The sequence below is a fragment of the Phaethon lepturus genome, unplaced genomic scaffold (genome assembly GCF_000687285.1).
Source record: "Phaethon lepturus isolate BGI_N335 unplaced genomic scaffold, ASM68728v1 scaffold3646, whole genome shotgun sequence".
Taxonomy (NCBI): domain Eukaryota; kingdom Metazoa; phylum Chordata; class Aves; order Phaethontiformes; family Phaethontidae; genus Phaethon; species Phaethon lepturus.
In genome coordinates, this window is record NW_010543962.1 from 75,151 (window position 1) to 95,348 (window position 20,198).

The window sequence follows — 20,198 nt, forward strand, 5'->3', positions numbered from 1 at the left end:
TGATAAAAGTTTTTGGGATGCTAAGTGGGGTCTCCTACACTATGTTGTTCAGGAGGTTTAGGAGATCTTGGTGCAGAAGTCCCTGTCACAGCAATGAGGCAAAAAAGCAGAAAGGATCACAGAGAAGCATGATGGTTGCCAAGATGCAGGCAATATTTTAACCCACACTGTGGCAGAGGCATGTCATGTATTAACATAATTAACATAAATGTAGGGATATGCTGTTATAGCATGACACTTTACCCCTTCGCTGTTTGGGTAGAGGAAGGGCAGGGTCTATACTAGTGACTACTGAAAGATGGCACCACTGCCACTGCATTTACTTCCTGGGTGAGAGGTAACACCTTTTGCATGAGTTAGGGATGAGAGAAACAACAGATTTAAATGTATTGTTTCAGAGTAGAAAATGATACAATAAAAAAAAAAATAAAAACCAACATCCTGAAGTTTGCATTCCCTTCAAAACAGTTTTGGATTTTTTTAAAAACAAACAAATAAAAGAAAAACAACAATAAAAAAACCCCATCAACCTTTCTGCATTACCACTAGTTCACTTGCCTCAGTCACTGCATAATTCTCAGGCTCTGAAAGCCTGAGGAGTGCACTCCAATGCAAACTGCTCATCTTATTCTGCAGATGTTGGAACTTTGGGATGAGTGTCTCTACTTTTACTTAACACCACCCAAGGGATGATGCATATCATGACCTTCACTTACTTGCAAAATTTGAATAAGATCTTCTCAAACACTAAAACTGGTCCTGTGCTGCCAAGTATAGTGAGAGGCTGTCCACCAAAGAGAGAATAGGCAATTCCAGTCATGGATGCTCCAAACAGCGATTCTATTGCACTCTGAATATGATATAGAGAGAAGTGTCCATAAATTTTAAAACAGGTTCTTTTGCAATGTCTTAGTCTGCATCCTTTTAAACATTGAAACACCAATATTTAAATGTGATTCAAGCAACACTAAGAAAATACTAACCACAAACCTAGGAATGTAAGTTTGTTTTAAAAGTTCAGATTTAACACATACTATACGACCTTCAGTTGCTTCTCCCAGCAGACCACCAAATGTGATGACAGGAGACATGCAAGCACAGTAGAGAAACAGAAATGATGCCAGACACTGCAGACTGAGAGCATCCCTGAAGTCACTCCAGAAGAAGGGAGCTTTTCTTTTTATATCTAAAATCAATCCTCCAAAAAATCTAAAAGAGAAAAAAAAAAAAAAGAGATCGATCAGATTAATGAAAAAGGTATATCAAACTTCGTTCCACAATATTGCTTTAAATATATTGCAGTGAAGCTATTGTTCCTTGATCAAATGATACATACTCTTATTATTCATCCCTCTCAGAAAAAAGTTTCTGGGAACTCTGTCTTGATAACTTTAATCAGGAAATTGTGTTTTATAAAACAAACTAATTTGCATGCTGCTTTTATAAAATCTTCCATCTAATCATCCAGACCCAAAACTTCTGAACAGTTGTTAGGTCCCCTCCATAAAACCCTATTATTTATTATGAGAAATAAATCTTTGCATTCGTTTAATCAGAGAGCTACCAGAGCGCCCATTTGCCCACAAATCTACATATAGAGCTTCACATTCTTTATTTGAGAACCTGTTCCCAAACACGCTTGATGAAAGAATTGAATGTAGGCCACAACTTTCCAGGGACAAGAACTTCCATCTTTTGTCATTTACACTTTGCTAAATATAACCAAATATTTAGGAACAGATGCTACCATACAGTTAAAGTAAATATCCCCACAATGCTCTTTTTCTTACAGGCACCCAATGTATCAGATGTTGCTGGGGTAAAGAGGAAGACAGAGTGCCACCATCTCCTAAATATTAGAACAATCCTTCGAGCTGTCAATGACCAGGTTCTCTGCTGGGAGAACGGCTTACAGCCGGACGGCCATCATCACCTCCACCCCACTGTGTTCACCAACACTGCAGCTGAATCTTTAGCCTTATGCTGGTAGAAATGATATTTAAACATCACGAGGCAGCAAGGTAAATGAAAAGTCTATCGCACAACTACACTGCACTAAGGCAACCACTGGCAGCTGATACAAAATTTAAGTATTCCTTGGGGCAAATTCTTCCTTCTGACGTGTGTATATTGCAGCCACAGTGGTAATCATAGCCTCATGTACCAGGACATCTCATGGCTTACTGAGGTAAAATAGAAATGCTAGAGTTGCACAACCGAGAAACTTCAACTACAAAATAGTCATAAGCATTCATAATATATGTCACAAGACTGTTCCCAGCTTTTCCTTCATGCTGTACAAAAATAAGAAACGTTAATCAAGTTTAACAGAGGTCTCACCTTTATAAATAATAGAGAAATGAGCTTGTAATAAACACAATGTGAAAAACTCAAATCCTCTTGCCCTCTCCCCCTCTCTGCGAATTAGCATGTATTGTCCTTTTCAACTAAGTGGTACACAAATAAGGAAAGTGCCTGAAAAAAATCATATACCAAGCCAGGCATTTGAGAGAGAACCAGACCATTATGATTCCTTTGGAAGTGCATCACTTCAAACACTTAAGATTTTGCGTATGTTTTCACTAACTTTCCAGTGCGTTGCAGTTCTGGTCCAGAGTGTCCTCCAGGTTGTTCTGTGTCCCCATGGGCCGCAGTTCCATTTGGCACTCCTGGGATCTTACGCTTCTCCTACCAGAAGGAAAAGATACTTCTCATGGGTCTTAGCAACCAGAACATAATTTTAGCAGAGGAAACAAGCTTTGAGAGTTGAAAGACTAAACATGTAGATTTTATTGTAAGATTCATCAATATAACCTCTTCATAAGCTGTAGAGGAGTTCTATAACAGGAAATAATAAAAGGAATTGTGGTCTAAGATTTAAAGAATACATCACAGAAAATCTTGTATCAGAAAACATTTTAAAGAGTAGCAAGCCAGGCTGCTTTGACCAATTCTTGCAATAAGCTTAGAACAAAAGCAAACCAGGGTGTTCAGAAAAATCAAAGATGCTCATGACCAATTATCCCTGAATTTAAGATCTTTAGAAACAACCATCTGTCTTCATTCCAAAAAGAACTATTACTGAACTACACGAAATGTTATCACTATACTCTATGCTTGCAAGACATGGGTTCTCTTAAAGTAAGTTAACCAAAAGAAAAGGAGCATGCAAAATTTCTATATATAGTGGCTCTGATAAATGCTAAATTAATGAGACTTAATTCTACATAGCAAAAACGCATCACAACGTTAACGTTTAAAAGCATCTGAATTTACTGAGTACAAACCTGAGAGGGAACATTTTTAGGTGGTTCTATTCGAATTGTTGGGTCCCACTCTCCAGGAGGGAGAACAGTAACCTGATCAAGAAACTCATCAATTCCGGACACCAAGTCATTGCGGTCTTTTGCTTTGTAAGCAACATCATGGAACACCTGTGAAAAATGGAGAAGTGTATGTGGGAAGAGATAGGGAAAGGAATACTCTCATAACATTTTTCACGATGGCAGCTTTTCTCTGAAATATAATGCACTTCATGCAGTTCCCACCCCAACATGCAATTCCCACCAGACAATCTCAGCTTCAACTGACTAGAGTTTCTGGTACATAGTTTTTTATAGAAGCTCCCAGCTGCTATGGAAAAACATCCTTATAGCTGCTAAGTGTTCTAGAGTACAGCTTTAAACACAATTAATTACACTGGAAAGTAACTGTGTAAAATGGAATCTTCTCGGTGAAGATATCCTTGCATGTGAATATTGTTTCTCGTTTTGTTATCTCCTTATGGCAGCACAAACTGGGCTGTTACAGGATTATGAAATGAAGTAGAATGCTATTTGTGCATCATCAGAATGATTAGCCACATTTCTTCTGGAAGATTACACATTGGAGATTCCCTATTACACCTCTTCAGTCAGTACAAAACGACTAAAACCAAGCCATGAATAAAAATACCTCATCTGTCATTAGTGTTGCAATCGATCTTCCAATCTCATGGTATTGTTGCCCTTTACCCAGTGGTCCAAGAAGAATAAACAAAAACCTGCAAATAAAAGATAAATTAAAAAATTGTAAAGGACAGATGGTTGGAAGTACCTATATATACTACAGAAATACTTATTTAAAAATTGGACTAGAAGAACCCCTAAGACAAATATTCTATATAATCTCCTTCAAGATCCTCACACATTTAAACATGAAGCTCTGGTTAGAAAAAATGCGAAAATAGCTTCCAAAGATACACGATAAGCTTCACAGACTTGACTGAGACTATCAAAACCTCCTCACATAACAAAGCTTATCTTACATAAAAATATATGCAATTATAATGTATGTCCAGAACACATTACTTTATTTAATTCTGTAAATTTAACAGAATCAACTATTTTATGGTAGTAATATTATTGCAATAATGGGGAAGTTAAATTACCCTGAATAAAAATAATTTTTAAATCATTCTTACTCCCATTAAGGCTCTAGACAGCCACTACTCTAGGCTTGGGGCTAGTAAGGTTCTATAAAATGCAGAGGAGAGGTTCAAATGAAATAACTGAAGATCTCAGTTATTGCTAAAAAGCAAAAGACAATTTTTTACTAACATTATTAATTTTTTTAAAGAAACATTTTTGCAGAAATCCTTAATTTTCCTAATTTTTGATTATTTAATTTTCTTTTGGAGAAAAATAAAATCTGTTGGTTTTCTTTTGGTGTGGGTTTTTGTTTTTTTTTTAATGGGAAGCTGCCGCAGGTTAGGAGGAAAGGCTTCAGAAGTTTCTTTCATAGCCAGCTCAGTCCATTCTTGGAACTTATAATATGTTCCTTACACACATTGAAAAATTAGAAAAAACAAAAAAGTCATATCCAAATTAACTACAAAGTAACTACAACTTAAAGAAAATTTTATACTGTTTATCTGACTAGGAGCAAGGATCCGAGTCTCAGTACTGCACTTCATAACATAACACCAATGTTACGCTATGAACACACCTTCCTGAGTGTCACAAACAACTGGAATACACTACTGCCTTCTGTCACAATTCTGCTTTTATTGAAACTAAAAGAGAGAAGGGGAAAGAGAGACACAATACGTGTACAAACATATGCATAAATACAAAAAAAAAGTGAGAGACTGCAATAATAGTTAAATCAGTGAATTCAGATATGGGAGAATCACTTTGGAGTTTTGAACTGAATCAACCCCAGCAGGAAACAATGTAACTGTGGATCTATTTAAGTGTTTTCTATTTGACTACAAAGTCTATTTTAGACATTTTTTAAAAATGCCTCATCATTTGTTCTCAGAACCAAAGCACTTAATCAGAAACAGTTTCAACTTAGAAAAAATGAATCTAATAAAAATTTATGGTTGAGAGTCACATTCACTACCATGCAAGTATCTACAAAGTAACTTTTAGAGGAGTGTGATTATTACAGCATGTTTTTCATCCATTCGCTATCAATCGAATCACAGTTAGTTTTCTCCCTTTACTTAATTTCTTCTTCATTTTTTTCTTCTGGACATGATTATGCAGCATCACACAAGTGGTTTCAGTTCCAGATGAAATATTCTAAGCAGCTGAGTATTTCACCTTAGTATTTCATCTGCAGTATTACCAGTTTGTATAGGATAAACTGTGTGTTGTAACCTAACAAGCTATCATGTCTACTTCTGTGAAGAAGAATTATCCACACACACAAACAGGATGTTTCTGAATATACCCATACATCATTTAAAGGATGAGTGGAAAGATGTCTCTAAGATGTTTCTGTTAAAGAAAGAGCCAAATTCATAACTCAATAAATGACAAAGTTGAAGGTCACATCACCCTGCCTCCACAAGTGTCATGGTTCAACCCCAGCCACCAACTACGCACCATGCAGCCGCTGGCTGCAATACTCAGAAAAACACGAGGAGAAATAAATCCAACTGTACCTTGTTGGAATTGGAACTTCAGCTAGTCCCGTAAGGAGCACTGCAGGAGATAACCTAACAAAGGCAACAACTGCACGGTCCAGGAACTCTAGTTCACCAACTAAGATATTTGATGCTTCAGCTCCAGGTGGTATCTTTTTCATGAAATGTAGGTCAACCTGAGAAAAGTATATTAAATTACAACCTAAAAACTATTCACAGAGATTTGTTCCCCCTGATCTGCTGACAGATATTTTCTGGTCACTGCACTATAAACTTAATTATTTCAATTATACAGTTTCAACTATTCTTGTCTATTGAATAATTTTTTTAAAATAAAAATGTTTCTTAAAACCAAACTGGTCTTTCATTATTTGGCTGATTTTTCTTGGAAATAGAGTTAAAGTACTGCAGAATTAATTTATAAAGACAACAAATCACATTCAAAATTTTGTTAAGAATATAGTACTAATTTCATAGTAATACTTTTTATCGATCACCATAACAGCATCAATAATTCATAACAGAATCAATAAGTCGTAACAGTAGAAGAAATGAAGACACCTAATTTTTCCATAATTAACAATTCTGGAAATCATTAATTCATTGCTGCTGTATCATAATTTTCCTTCTACTACTCCGAGATGTATTTTTTGTTTTGGATTTAATGGAAGACAGTTGCCCTTCCACTGAAAAGAACAGAAAATAAGCTATGACCATGACTGTCTCAAGAGTAAACTGAAAGAACAAAGCAATACAGAAACTTCGGAGTTTTAAGGCAGTGATGTTGAATTTTGTGGGGACAGTAGGAAAAGACAGAGAAACAGCTTCATCATGACATTGCTATATAAGATCAAGGTCTTTGCCTAGGAATGTGTTCATTTGTATTTATTTCCTCAGTAGCAGTCTAGAGCTTACTCTGTAACAAAGATAGATGTGGAGTAATAGAGTATATAACATATCTTTGATTTCATTATGCACCAGTATTGTCTACATTTCAAAATGCATGAATTTTGTCATTTGCTTTCCTTTTATTAATCTAAACACAACAACAGCAACCAAATCCAATATAAACTGTTAAAGTGGACCATTTTAATGTCTATCTTGCAGCCATCTGTCAGTACTAGTTTGCATAGTTTTTGGTAATATTTAGAAAATTGTTTTCTTGCAAATGGCTCTGGCACTAAATCAGAAATCAGATATAACACAGTTGCCTGTGTAATGAAATCTTATTTTGCCGGCATCACAAAGAGATCACAGAATGGTAGGGGTTGGAAGGGACCTCTGAAGATCATCTGGTCCAACCCCCCTGCCAAGACAGGATCACCCAGGGCAGGTTGCACAGGAACGCGTCCAGTCGGGTTTTGAAGGTCTCCACAGAAGGAGACTCCACAACCGCTCTGGGAAGCCCGTTCCAGTGCTCCATCACCCTCACAGTGAAGAAGTTTTTCCTCATGCTGAGGTGGAACTTCCTGTGCTGCAGTTTGTGCCCATTGCCCCTCGTCCTATCACTGGGCACTACTGAAAAGAGACTGGCTCCATCCTCCTGACAGCCACCCTTCAGACATTTATAGACATTTATAAGGTCCCCTCTCAGCCTTCTCTTCTCCAGACTAAACAGCCCCAGGTCTCTCAGCCTTTCCTCATACAAGAGATGTTCCAGTCCCTTAATCATCCTCGTAGCCCTCCACTGGACTCTCTCCAAAAGCTCCCGGTCTCTCTTGAACTGGGGAGCCCAGAACTGGACACAATACTCTAATTGTCTAATGCTGCCCTAAGTTAATCTAGAACAAAGACCAAACACCTCGCAAAGTTAAAGAAGCATCAAATTAGCTTGGAAGGTTGGAGACCATGTACTTTTTTAAGGTGAAGCACCAGTGAGGTAAATTCTATTCCCCACTCAAATCACAAAATAACTCTTCAGGGTTAAATACAAAATCCCAACAGATTCACTTTGCACCTAATTTTGGTGTCATAGATCATTTATAGTTGAGAAAAAGGAAGTAGTCTTTCAGGCACATAGCAATGTGCATTCTGCACGCATTTCACCTTGTGAATGGATTTAACAAGTAGTAACTGTCTCATGTACAATATGCTGCAGTTGTGACCTTAAGGTTCCACTAACATACAGATCACAGGATCAAGATTCAAATCCAAAAGGAACATTCAGTGTCCCATCTACCAGATAGACCATATTTCCAGATATGTTTCCTGTAGTATTTATCATCTTGTAGTATTTATCATCTTTATCATCATCATTCACTACCAAATCCTTTAGGTAGTGAACAGAACCCCAGTTAAAAGCAAAGTAGCTGGCAGAGAAGCATCAAACTGGGCAAATACACCCAAACCCCAGGAGCTGCTTCCACTACATAACGAGAGCAGAGATGGCCCTGGAGTGAATCTGGGGCAACAGCAGAAGCTACGTCCTTTAAATGCTTCATCTAACCTATCCATTATGTACCTCTTATCCCAAGAGGTCTTTAGCTGGAGAGACCTCATGTCCCTCTTAATCTGCACCCTAATTTGAGCCACATTGATGACCTGGCACCAAATAGTCCCAATAAGCTCCAGTTAAACATAAAACTAAATAACTAATGAGGAGGCCATTCCCCTCCAGGACAATTCATGGACTGAAAAGTGTGGTGGGGGCCTCCCCCAGAACCACACATAAGCTGACATGAAGACAAACAGAAAATAGCCAACATCACTTCTTAGGAAAGAAGTGACAGGTATTAATTGAATTTTTTATAAACTATTCAAAAACAAGGCAATTATTTCACTTGGTATTTGAAAGACCACATACTGTCTTGAAAGACCATTTGTCAGTATGGGAGCAGGGTTTGATTCAGAAATACAGTTTCCATGAGGAGCACAGGAACGTTGCCATAAGAAGGGATGCGAGTGCAGTCTCTTTATGCATTTCGTATTTCAGGGCTCCCTTCAGCCTCTGGCATAAGAAGCAGAGACCAGCCAGATGCAGTTGTTAAACTGCCATCCCCATCCTGCTCAGACACAGGATAAAGTGGTGCTGTGACAGACCACTTCCATATCACTCCAAGAATACAAAGTCCTTGTGGTGTCCCCAGAGGAAGAGGAGTGACACATTTACAACTACAAACATCAGAAACTATGACTCCCTCTCTGTGCTACTGAAGTACCATTCAAGACAGCTTTTAGTGCCATGTCTCGCATTATTCATAAACAGTTACCAATAAAATCAACACAGTCTCAGTGCTTTATTCAGATGAAGTCAGCTTTTGAATGAAGTCCAATATTTGGAATATTAGAAGTAGCCCAAGGGAGACAGATTAGCAAGGAGAGAATCAATGAGGTAGTCAAAGGTACTTTTTTGTAGAACATAAATGAAATTAATATGTGGAACAAAATTAGAGCAAGAAATCACAATACTCAAGAGAAAATTAGTGTACTGCTCTACTTTCCTCTCAATCTGTGCATGTAATTCCAATTATAACCGTTGGGAGTTCTTGCAATAGCACATTTCAAGGGGAAATTGTACTTTACTTATTCATCTTCAAAAGGATAAATGGATCTATTTAAAGGCAGTCAAAGGTATTTAGATTACAATCCCTTACTGTTATTTCATTCCTGCAAACAAAAGTTGTTCCTTTCATATTCCTGACATCCTTGTTGATATCTAACGCTGCTGAGGCTAGCCAAAAGATAACATGTTGATCTCAGGCCAGTTTAAATAGGAAGAGCTCTTTTGATCAGCAAAGCTGCAGCACTACAAAAATAGTGAGTGAAGGATCAAATGATGCAGCCTCCATTCTTGTTTAATACAAACACCATGCAGCCAGATAATAGACGGGGATTTTGATGCTACAACACTCAAAGCAACAGGTGAAACGTGCAAGAAAAGCACTACTGAAAGTCATGTCATTCCCTTTGGGTTGTTATGAGCTTCACCTCTGCACAGCTTAATTTTGAATAGACAGCTTTATTTATACTTTTATATCCTTTACAAAATTTTACATCTTGATATTAGAACACTTGCCAAAACAATTAGTTTTAGTTAACACTTTTAATATAAATACCAGGAAATCAAAATCATACTTGGCTTCTAAAGCATTATAAACTTAGTTTTAAATATTGTCAAAGTACTAGCATCAGAATCTTAGCAACTTGTTACTGTTTATAGATCTCCTTGCTACCTCTCTAGAAATGTGGTCCATAATACATCCCCATCCAGCCTCCTTTCTTCTCACTGTCTTTGACAAAAAGATCTGTTTCCCATCTTTATTTCAGCCATTTACCATGCCTCGTCTGGCATGTTCAGTCAAGAATTCAAACGATGCAAATAGCTACTGCTGCTAGGAAATAAGTCTGGCACCAGATGGAGCAATCACATAACTCTACTTTTAGCACAATGGCACTAACATTAGGATGCAACAGACTCAAAGTGCTGTTCTTCAGAATTTTGGTTTAAATCACCTTTCTTCACTTACTCAACCTTTGTTGTATTAATGTGTCAGCTGAAGTCATCTATCCCTGTCAGGTCTGTCATCTGTATCTAATGTGACAGTTTGTTTTAGGTACATACAGACTTCTTAAACAAATTAGGATTCTCCTTTACATTAAAGCTGAGAAGCTGTTTGCTTTTCTTTGCTATCTAACATTGAACTGTCATTGCAATCTCCACTACTGAACAGTTAACATCTTTTGTGGAGTGTACTGAAATATCTTGGCTTGCCAGAAGAATTAACTTATAGGTTTACAGAAACACATTCTGTTTGAGACATCTGGAATCCATGAGTTCAGGTTATAAAAAGCGTAGTTTGCATTCATGCATTACTTCTACAAAAAGTAAAAATCTGAGAGGTAAATGTGAATTATAAGAATTCTGAATTACTCTCCCATTTAGACAATGTTATGTTAATTTGTAAAAATTCCCGCTACAAATATACACCTATGATATTGTCATAGATAAATTTATCTATGTTCCTAAACTGTGATTCCCTGTTACCAGTAATTTATCAAGAAAATGAAAAATTCTTTTTTTGTTATATACAAGCTGTGTTGCAGTGCACATGGAACTTTAATACTGAAGTAAAATTTGCACTTCACAGCTTCTTCCGATTCATCACATGGATTAATTTTATTTAATTTAAAAGATCTCTCTGGTAGTCGGGAAGCTCTCTTCACCATCAGTGAACACTTACCTTGCTAAAGTCAACAGTGCTGTTTTCTCTGCTCACATCATTTTTGTGTTCAATACAGGCTGGAGCAGACTGTGGGGAAACAATCTGACCTGCTAAAAAAAGTATCATTATTACAGAATACTAAAAATTACTTCTATAAATAAAGCAACATCTAATGAAACAGTTGTTAAAGAACTACATACTTTTTGTATCATATTTATATGAAGCATCTAAACATGACATCTTAATTAAAGACTTATTTAGAATAACACATTCTTAAAAGACAGAACATTTATCATGTGCAGTTAGGAACGGGAGAATGTAATTTAGAAAAGGTAAAAGATACTCCTGAATATTGGAAGACAAACTTCCTATGCCAATTAAAGCTTATGATATTTAAAATACTACATTGAGGAAAGTCCTGCATTCGTATAGTTTTTGTAAGTAATTTGAGGAGCTGCCAATTTTGGGCAATATCTGTCTACAGGAATACTCCTCAGTGAATAAAACAGGATTACTAATTTTCATAAATTTACTCATGTGTATAAGAATGTCATGATTATAACAACAACTACAAAACCCCGCATAAAAGTAGGCTGCTATAAAAATAGATGTATTGGAAATTATGATGATTTAAAAGCTCAGTATTGAACAATGTGATTATTGGCACGTATAAAAACCAAGGTTTCTGCAAATACCTTTTCAAAAAATTCCAGTGAGGATTTAGTAAAGTATTTTATAGAAGTTTTAAAAATATCTCAAGATGAGAAGTGTTTAAACACACCTCAGTCTTGTGTAAATAAGTAGTAAGCCTTGTGACCAACAAAATTTTGCCAACGAAAGCTCAAAAAGAAGAACACGATTAAGTAACAAGTATATGTCACATAAAGCGTATTTTTACTTAACGCCAAAATTGCCCTTTGCATGGCCTGAGGCGACCACACACACAATGTGGGGGGCGTGGGGCTGGCGGCAGGGCAGCACACAATCCCCACAGGGTGATGTGCCATTCCCTGCTTGCTTTCACTCTTCCTCCCTCCCTGGCACGGCAGGAGCCGCGCACAGCTCTGAACACCACAACAAAGTACAGGAAAAAGTATCAAACATATGAGCCAACTATCTCTTACTGCCCTAACACATACCCAGGAATAACTGCAGAGTCCAACTGGCCCAGAGTCAGCATCTCATGCCCAGCATATATTTGTTTCCATAGCAAATAAAGTCTCTCATATGACTGAGAAATGATGATGTGAAAACATTGGTTCTGGTGAAAATCAACCTACACTTGCACAGTAACAAAGACCATATGTTCACAATACTTGAAGACAGTCAGAAAGTCCTAAGCTAGGCACATTGTCTGGGCAATTCAAAAAGCTACAGCGGGTCCCCTCACACCACTGTTACTCACGCTTGCAGTCCAAGCATGGCCTCAGCCACAGCCAGGCAACAGAGCGCTTCCGCAGTCTGAGCGGGACAGGAGACTTGCAAGAGTATCTCACCCATTGCCAAAATACTGCAAGTGGCTGGAAGTATCCAGCTTCTCCAAGAGTTGAGCACTGCAGTATCCCTGTCTAAGTCTGGTCATGAATTCCCAGTTGAAACACTTGCTCAAGGAAAAGGTTGGTTTTCAGAAAATCAACATCTCATTTTTCACTAGGCATATCTCTCATAACACAAAATAGGTTTTAGCCTCCTATGCTGCATTCTGGTAGCTTAGCCAGAGAGATTTCATTTTGATTAGGAAGTACAGGAGCAGAATGTTTCAAATGTATTGCTAGAAATCTTATTATTAAATGTATCAATCTTAAAAATGTAAATATTTCCATTTTCTCTCTGATTCAGGACAAGGACAGATCAAGAATAGAAATTAGGGCTTTTGTTCAGCACTACAGTGAAATAAACAGAGAATGGCAAAAAAATAGACATGACAAGCATGTTAACCTAACCAAGTAGATAAAAATAAGTCAGGACTAGAATTTACATATGACAAGAATAAAGGGTTGATTTCAGAAAGCAACATATTAATGTAACTTAAAGGAATACACATTTAAAAAGACTATTAATTCCTAAATGTCACAAGAGACAACTTTTGCAAATCTAAAGACAGAAATTATTAAATATGCAAGATGCTTATAAACGGTCATTCCATTCATCTGTTCTAATTAGAACTTAAAGGGAAAACCCTGAGTTTCATCGTTGTCACACTCTCACCTTTACACTATGTATCCCCACACACCACTTCACACTGTAATTTTTTTCTGTATTGTTTATTTAGCAGTCTTAGAATTATTTTTACAGGAATTATCCTGTAGTATTATAACTATCAAAAATAATTAATATATAAATTTGACTTCTGTAATATTTTGGATATTTTTAATAACGTAACAAAAAAACCTTCCACTAATTCTGACACAGAAGTCATTAAATGCTCAGGGGAAATTCCTGCCCTAACTTACTCCCAGAAAAATTTAAATCTAGTAATATTAGACCTTCTTAACTCTTAATTTTCTTCCTTTTAGACATTCATCTATATTCTAGGATCTATATAAAGGGGAGTATCTGTAATAATTACTCATACTAATATACATACTAAAGATGTTACAGGAAAGCAACAGAAATAGTAGTTCATTATCGTTCTGTTGCTAGTTAGGGATTTACATTTACACCTTTTTTCTGGACCCAAAAATTCAGTAAAATGAGAGCAGGGATATCTGCCAGGGAGATAAAACTATTGACTAATAAAGAAGTCAGAGAGTGGACCACCCGTTAGAATTAGGATACTGAAGTTTTAACATCATAACTGAAGGTGTTAAAAGCCTCTATGCAATTAGCATCTCAGTCCAAAGGCTAGTTTTTCAACATTGTGTCCACTTTTCTTTTAGGAGAAAAATATGTAAAATTATACATAGGAAATAAAAGCCACAACCAGTAAGTATGTGAAGTTTACAAGAATAGCATATGTTCTTTTTCTGTGCCAAGAGAAGACCTTGATTTACCCATATGCTGGAGTAATCTGAAAGAACACAAGTTTTACCTTGAGGCAGTAAGAGATGTTTAAATAGCTCTGCAACTTAACACAGCTTTCTGGATCTTGGAACAAGAAGTTTGGGGTTTTTACTGTACTGAGTAACAATAAAAGATACATGGTAGAGAAGACAGGTAATTTCACTTTTCACATCATAGTCATGGGGAAAGCTTTTTAAAGAGCATCTTAAAACACGCTGCAGGAATGAATGCAACAATACAGTCAGTGAAATGCAAACCTGGAACTTGGTCTCTGTGTGGCCCTTCGACAGAAAAGTATTACAAAAAGTGCTGGTTTTTGGAGAGATTTTTGCTCCTGTACACATTTAGTTTGTTAAATGCCTGTATATTTTGCACTAGATAGTAGGTCGATACAGACGTATGGTGGCCCTCTCCCTAGCAGCAGTACGGTTAACCACACAGTTATTTCTGTATTTGGTAGCTTCCTCCAATTCTGAGCTATAAAGCCACAAAAATTCATAAATTAATGTAATTTTGTGTACAATTTCATGTTGACTTAAATCAGATGCCTTTGAGGTGAACACTGTTAAGCACATGAGTAATTCCCAATGGGGTAGAACCAAAAACATACTGATGGCAACCTAGTGAACATTGGCATCACCATGCTACACAGGTTTTCTGTCATTAAAAACATTCAGTTTGCCAAAGCATGTTGGCAACTATATATGTGCTTTATCTTCAAGCCCCTTTTCATTTCAGCAACTGATTTTTTTTCTCTGAATGAAGGACACGGTTATTGGCACCAAGATGGTCCCATGAAGCAACAATCAATTAAAAAGCTATGTGAACAAAGAGGGCAGCTGTCACATCATACCTAGATGAAAACAAACAAACAAAAAACAAAACACCCCAAAAAAAAGCATTTCCTCTTTGATTTCCACCTAAATGTCAACAGTCACCAGCCTACATACAAAGGAACTTAATACCTAACAGATAAAACCACACTAAGATGGGTGCTAAGACTTATCTATATATTAAAAAGTTGGTATCAGCAAAGTTTTTAAAATTATATTTTAAATTGGTGTATATAAAAAAATTAGTGTTTTTTTCACATAATGTGGAATTGCCAGAGCTTTGAATAGAGCAACAATTCACACAAAAAATACCATGTCATGCAAAGCCAAGCCACTTAAAAATTAAAATCCATCAAAAGAAGGTCCACATTTGTTACACTAATAGAACTTTGCATTTGCAGATAACGCTCAGCATTTTGAGACTATTAGTCCTGACAAATAAAAGAAAAAAAAATCCCTGTAAATTAATGTCACATGCAACATACTCTTACTCCCAAATATTTAAAGTTCAAGACATTTAACGATGTGTGTTGTATTTACTAGTCAAAATCTAAGAGGTCTCTAGAATGTCAATCACAAAAACCAAGAACAATGTATTCAGATACAAATCACAGTTAATGGAAACAAACTTGATGCAACCAACACATCAAAGGAAATTGAACCAGAAAAGAAGTTGCTTATTTTTCTAGATCATATAGATTTCTTCCCATTCAGAAAAAAAGTCTGATTTGCAAGCCAGCTACAACAATCTTCAGGCTTTTCACTGCAACTAGTCACCAATTTTCCAAACCTAAATGGACACACTGTCCAGATCAAAAATCAAGGACTGAAAAACAGTAAGTTTTCCTAAGCGTATGATAAAATTCTAATGTAACAAGAACAGTGATACCATCTTTGCAGTCTGAATTATATATATACCTTTAGGCCTCTTGATGCTTAACATTTTAAATCAGTGGAGAACCATGTCACTCCCATTGTACCTGTGTAACTGCAAGCAGATTTGGTGCTCGCTAATGATGCATAATTTAAGAGGACGAGGAAGAAGTCACTGCAAGTCTAATGCTAGGCCTGAATCTCAGGCATAATTCACATGAAGTCATCCAGTTTTAACTAAAATGCTATGACTTCCAGTTTTACAAATTGATGTAAGAAAATGAACTTATAAAGAAATGGCACATTTTTTTCCTCAAAAAACATCATTCCACACAAGCTTCTCTTAAGTGTGCCACCGATTCTGACAAAGGCCTGAGGTATTTTTTAATCACTATAGCAAGTTGCATGCTATCAAGAAACAGAGATGAAGACATGGGTGTATGATTGAAATTATCTGAAGCCCAAGCAAGAATAGGTATTTATACTACCTCTGAACCTTCAGGGAGTTTACAGAACCCAAAGGATAGGAGATGAGGAAGATACAGAGATGAGATGAGCCTGTTAGAGACAGACACAACAAAGACAGAGCAAAATAAAGAAATAGAAAGATGAATGATACAGTTTTATACATATAGATTACATATTTTATCACGGGTACAAGGAAATGTGGAGAAAGAAAGAATAGGTATCAGATGAAAATGTTCATAAATACAAGTTATATTTTAGTAATATAAAAACCTGTAGATAATACAAGTTGATTAAAATATATACATTTGAGAAGAATATAACACAAGAAATAGAGCATTAACTAATTTAAGCTACAATTAACTGTCTTTTGAGTTTGTCTTCTCTTCAAGGAAAGCTGGAGCAATCCACCTGATCCAGATCCCGTACTGCCAGAAAACTGTATATATATGGCATTCATTGTGACTTATTCTCAAAATGAAGAAATACGGTCACATACCTAAGAATGCCTCCCTACCCTTTTCATATGTCTCCAAGTAATGTCCATCTCTCTCCACATGGTAGTATTGACATCAGAGTTTCACATGCTCTAAACTAGCTCTGAGTTATGGCATAAATGCTTGAACTGATGTTTAGAAGAGATTAGGAAACTGAGAAAAGTAACAAACACCATTACCATTGCTGGTAATTTAGACTTACTGGGACACTAAAGCATACTGTCCTAAATTAGACACCCAAGCACTAAAGCACACTGTCCTAAATTAGACACTCAGCGTGTGCTCATACTGCCATAAAACAATGAAGAAGTCCAAACCAGCCCATCATGCTAACTGGATGGACATGAAATAACTGGGAAAAGGTTTGAAAAAGAACATGTCACAATGAACTGCTCCAGCAGCTCATGCTATTAACTCTGAAGATCCGCAATTTAATATGCCATTGCCTTCTTACATTTCTTTGGCATATCGATAAACCTCTCCTCAGAATTTCAGAATTTCTCAAAATCAGACACATTGTGTGGTGTAATGCAATTTTTACACTAATAATGTGTCTGTTCTGACATAAAGGGAGAAGCAGCAGTTATAAATGGCATACATATGGAACAGAAAACAGGCACAAGATCATGTTGTTATGGATAAAGAACACTCCAGCAAGGTGCATGGAAATACAATGTACAAGTCACTCATCCTGCCATGCTCTTCCCCCCTAGTTCCTAACTCTTTGACTTAAATCAGTAAAACATCTGTTAAATCTCATTACATATACACACACACACTCTGAAGTCTAGACCAAAAATGAAATAGCCAGTCAAAAAAGCTAAAATATTTACATGATGAAAACTTCTTTTCCTAACTGCATTTTTGTCAAATCAGCTACTTTTTCATGCCATGCACACTTAAATTCTGAATTGCAGAACCCTTTTTAATAAAGGGAAGAGGCTTATGAAATTATTTTAGCATTCCTCTAACAATAGAAAGGTGTTGTATATTTGCAATTGTCTTTGGCTTTTTAGACCATGTCATAGGAATTCACAGGAACAGCTCCCTGGTATCAGAGTGAAAAACATACCGATCTCAGTAAAAGTAAGTTAAATTGCTTTACAAACCAAACTTTCTAAAGATTATTTACTAATGGCAAAGATTCATATTTTTACCTGCCTTTTACAGTATTTATGCTAAAATTACTTGCCACCCTCCATTTTGGGTATTTGGTGTCAAATTAGACTTCAAAAAAAACCAAAAAATAATTTTTCCTGCTCTTATGCCAAATTTGACTGTCGGTTTTTATTGGAACATCAAAAGCAGGCTTTTAATTCTCACAGTTTTGATGCTTAATGAAAAGTGAAAGTTAAACACAGCATGGCAGCATTAAAAATGCATGGTAAATCCATAGCACCCTGACATCTTAGCCCTGCAGAGGATGTGAAGAAAAGCCATTGTAAACAAAAGATAATACTACTAAATACAAAGCAAATTAATTAGATGGTCTGACAGATTCTTAAACAAAGAAAAAATGGAAGGAGAACATATGTACAACTATCTTCCAGCAAAGATATCACAGTGGTCTGTCAGCAGCATAGCCATATATTGAATTTAAGTTTATGTCTTCATTTTCAGCCTTTGCTCCTGAATATCTGGAAATCGATACATTGACAGACTAGCACAGTCAAGAAGTTGGACAAAGAATGGGGTTTGCACTTGCTGTTTCTGAAGACCATGATCTCTGATAGGGGCGAACTGAGCTGTAAGCTCATCAGTAGTACCCAAGACAATCTGTTTTTCTCCCTGCAGTCTTCTAGGAATTAAGCTTCTCATCCAGAAAGTAAAAGCAATAATAAAATATTTTACTATTTTAATGCATTTTTTGGTATTAAAAAGAGAGAGCAATACTGCTACTGTTGGCAAGATATGGAACATGTTACGTTCATACATTCTACACAATGTTGGTGCACAAATGGGAATAAGCAGACTAAAATGATGCCTTAATTGCATTTTACCAGTTTGTCCTCAGGAAACAAAGATTTGTCTTACAGCTCACTCCTGACAATAATATAAGGTGTTTATATCCCTTAATTTTGCTTTCTTTTACACATATTTATCTCATTTTTCTTTTGCTTTCATCTGATCCAAAGTTATATTTTAACAACTCATTTTTGTATTACTATGAGAAGCTTGTATAGACACTCCATGGAAATCTAAAAATATACAGCTGCAGCAAGCCTAACACTGTATCTGAATTCCAGCACATGGGTCATGAGGCAATAGCAGAAGAAAACTATAAGAAATGTCATTGCTACCCCTAGTCAAGCTTCAAAGGACAGCAGAGCTCCTGAAAGCTGAGCATTTCAGTGTAGATTCCTGCATAATTTACACACCACACAATATGGCAAGTTACCCAGGGTAAAGAAATAACTAAGAGTATGCCAGAAGAGGCAGCAGTCAGTGTGCCTGAAATTAGGCAGCTCCCCAGAATCATGTCTTTCCCCACACCTTTAATCCTGGAGTATTGAGACAACAGTTGCCACTCAAGCCCATGAGCTGCTTATTTGCTGTTGTCTTGAAAAGAGGAAAATCATGATTCTTTTTAAAACCAAGAACTTAGACTGAATTCTCCTCTTCTAAAGCTAATACACATTTTAGTACAATTCAGGCAATAAAATAAGATTCAGACTTTTTAATTTAACAGGGTAATGCGTGGTAAGAGACAAACTTAAAATAAACCAACCCTCTTTGGTTTATCACAGGGCCATCACATATTTTAAAGAGGTCAATGCAGGGTACTGCCAACTGTGCATTAGCACTTAAAGGATGCAAGTAGAAGAGAATGCTTCAAACAGATTAAAAGACATCTGTGTCCAAAAAGACTGGGACTGGAACTCTTCACTGTAATTTAGATTAAAAGCTGGTTTACTTTCATATACATGTTCTACAATTATTTAGATTTGTGTTGTTTATGGTGCATTTAACTTAATTTACATTAACGGAGTGAGAGCGACTAAGTGATTTTTTTTAACCAGGGGTTAGTGTGCTCCGAGGCATCTCTATGCAAGCACGTGAACTGGAATTCAGTAGCTCTTCATCTTGCAAAATAAACATATAGAAGTGAAAACCTGTAAAAATGCGTGTCTCTAGTTACCGAATCACTTAACCACTGAGTATATAAAATTAGTGTGTTTATTATGCACTTAGATGCTGTCCTGATCAGAATCTATTTTGGGGGGAATTAGATAGAGACATGAAGGTTTCCAGAAGAAACTCGGGCAGAAGTGTGATGTTTCTGGAGTGAATTACTGCATCAGTTCCACTAACAGATACAGAAAGTTACTGAAATTGAGCTTATGATACTTTCACAGCTTGCCCTGAGGAGTCTTTTTACGGAGACGTACTGCTTATTTGTTACATAAGATGGAGTGCAACAAGCTTATGGAACGCGAGCTGCAATCTTGTG

General features: G+C 36.5%; 1 protein-coding gene across 1 annotated transcript in view; it reads right to left on the reverse strand.

The window, feature by feature from the left end:
* The window catches only part of SLC4A10 (solute carrier family 4, sodium bicarbonate transporter, member 10), a gene marked incomplete at its 5' end in the record, with an annotated part of 90,131 nt that overhangs the window by 33,438 nt on the left and 36,495 nt on the right, over positions 1-20,198 (reverse strand). Inside the window, 7 exons of the mRNA XM_010288505.1 lie at positions 717-850; positions 1,035-1,209; positions 2,588-2,688; positions 3,288-3,434; positions 3,955-4,042; positions 5,933-6,090; positions 11,095-11,183. Of these exons, the coding sequence (XP_010286807.1) occupies positions 717-850; positions 1,035-1,209; positions 2,588-2,688; positions 3,288-3,434; positions 3,955-4,042; positions 5,933-6,090; positions 11,095-11,183 (892 nt within the window). The remainder of the gene's footprint in view (positions 1-716; positions 851-1,034; positions 1,210-2,587; positions 2,689-3,287; positions 3,435-3,954; positions 4,043-5,932; positions 6,091-11,094; positions 11,184-20,198) is intronic.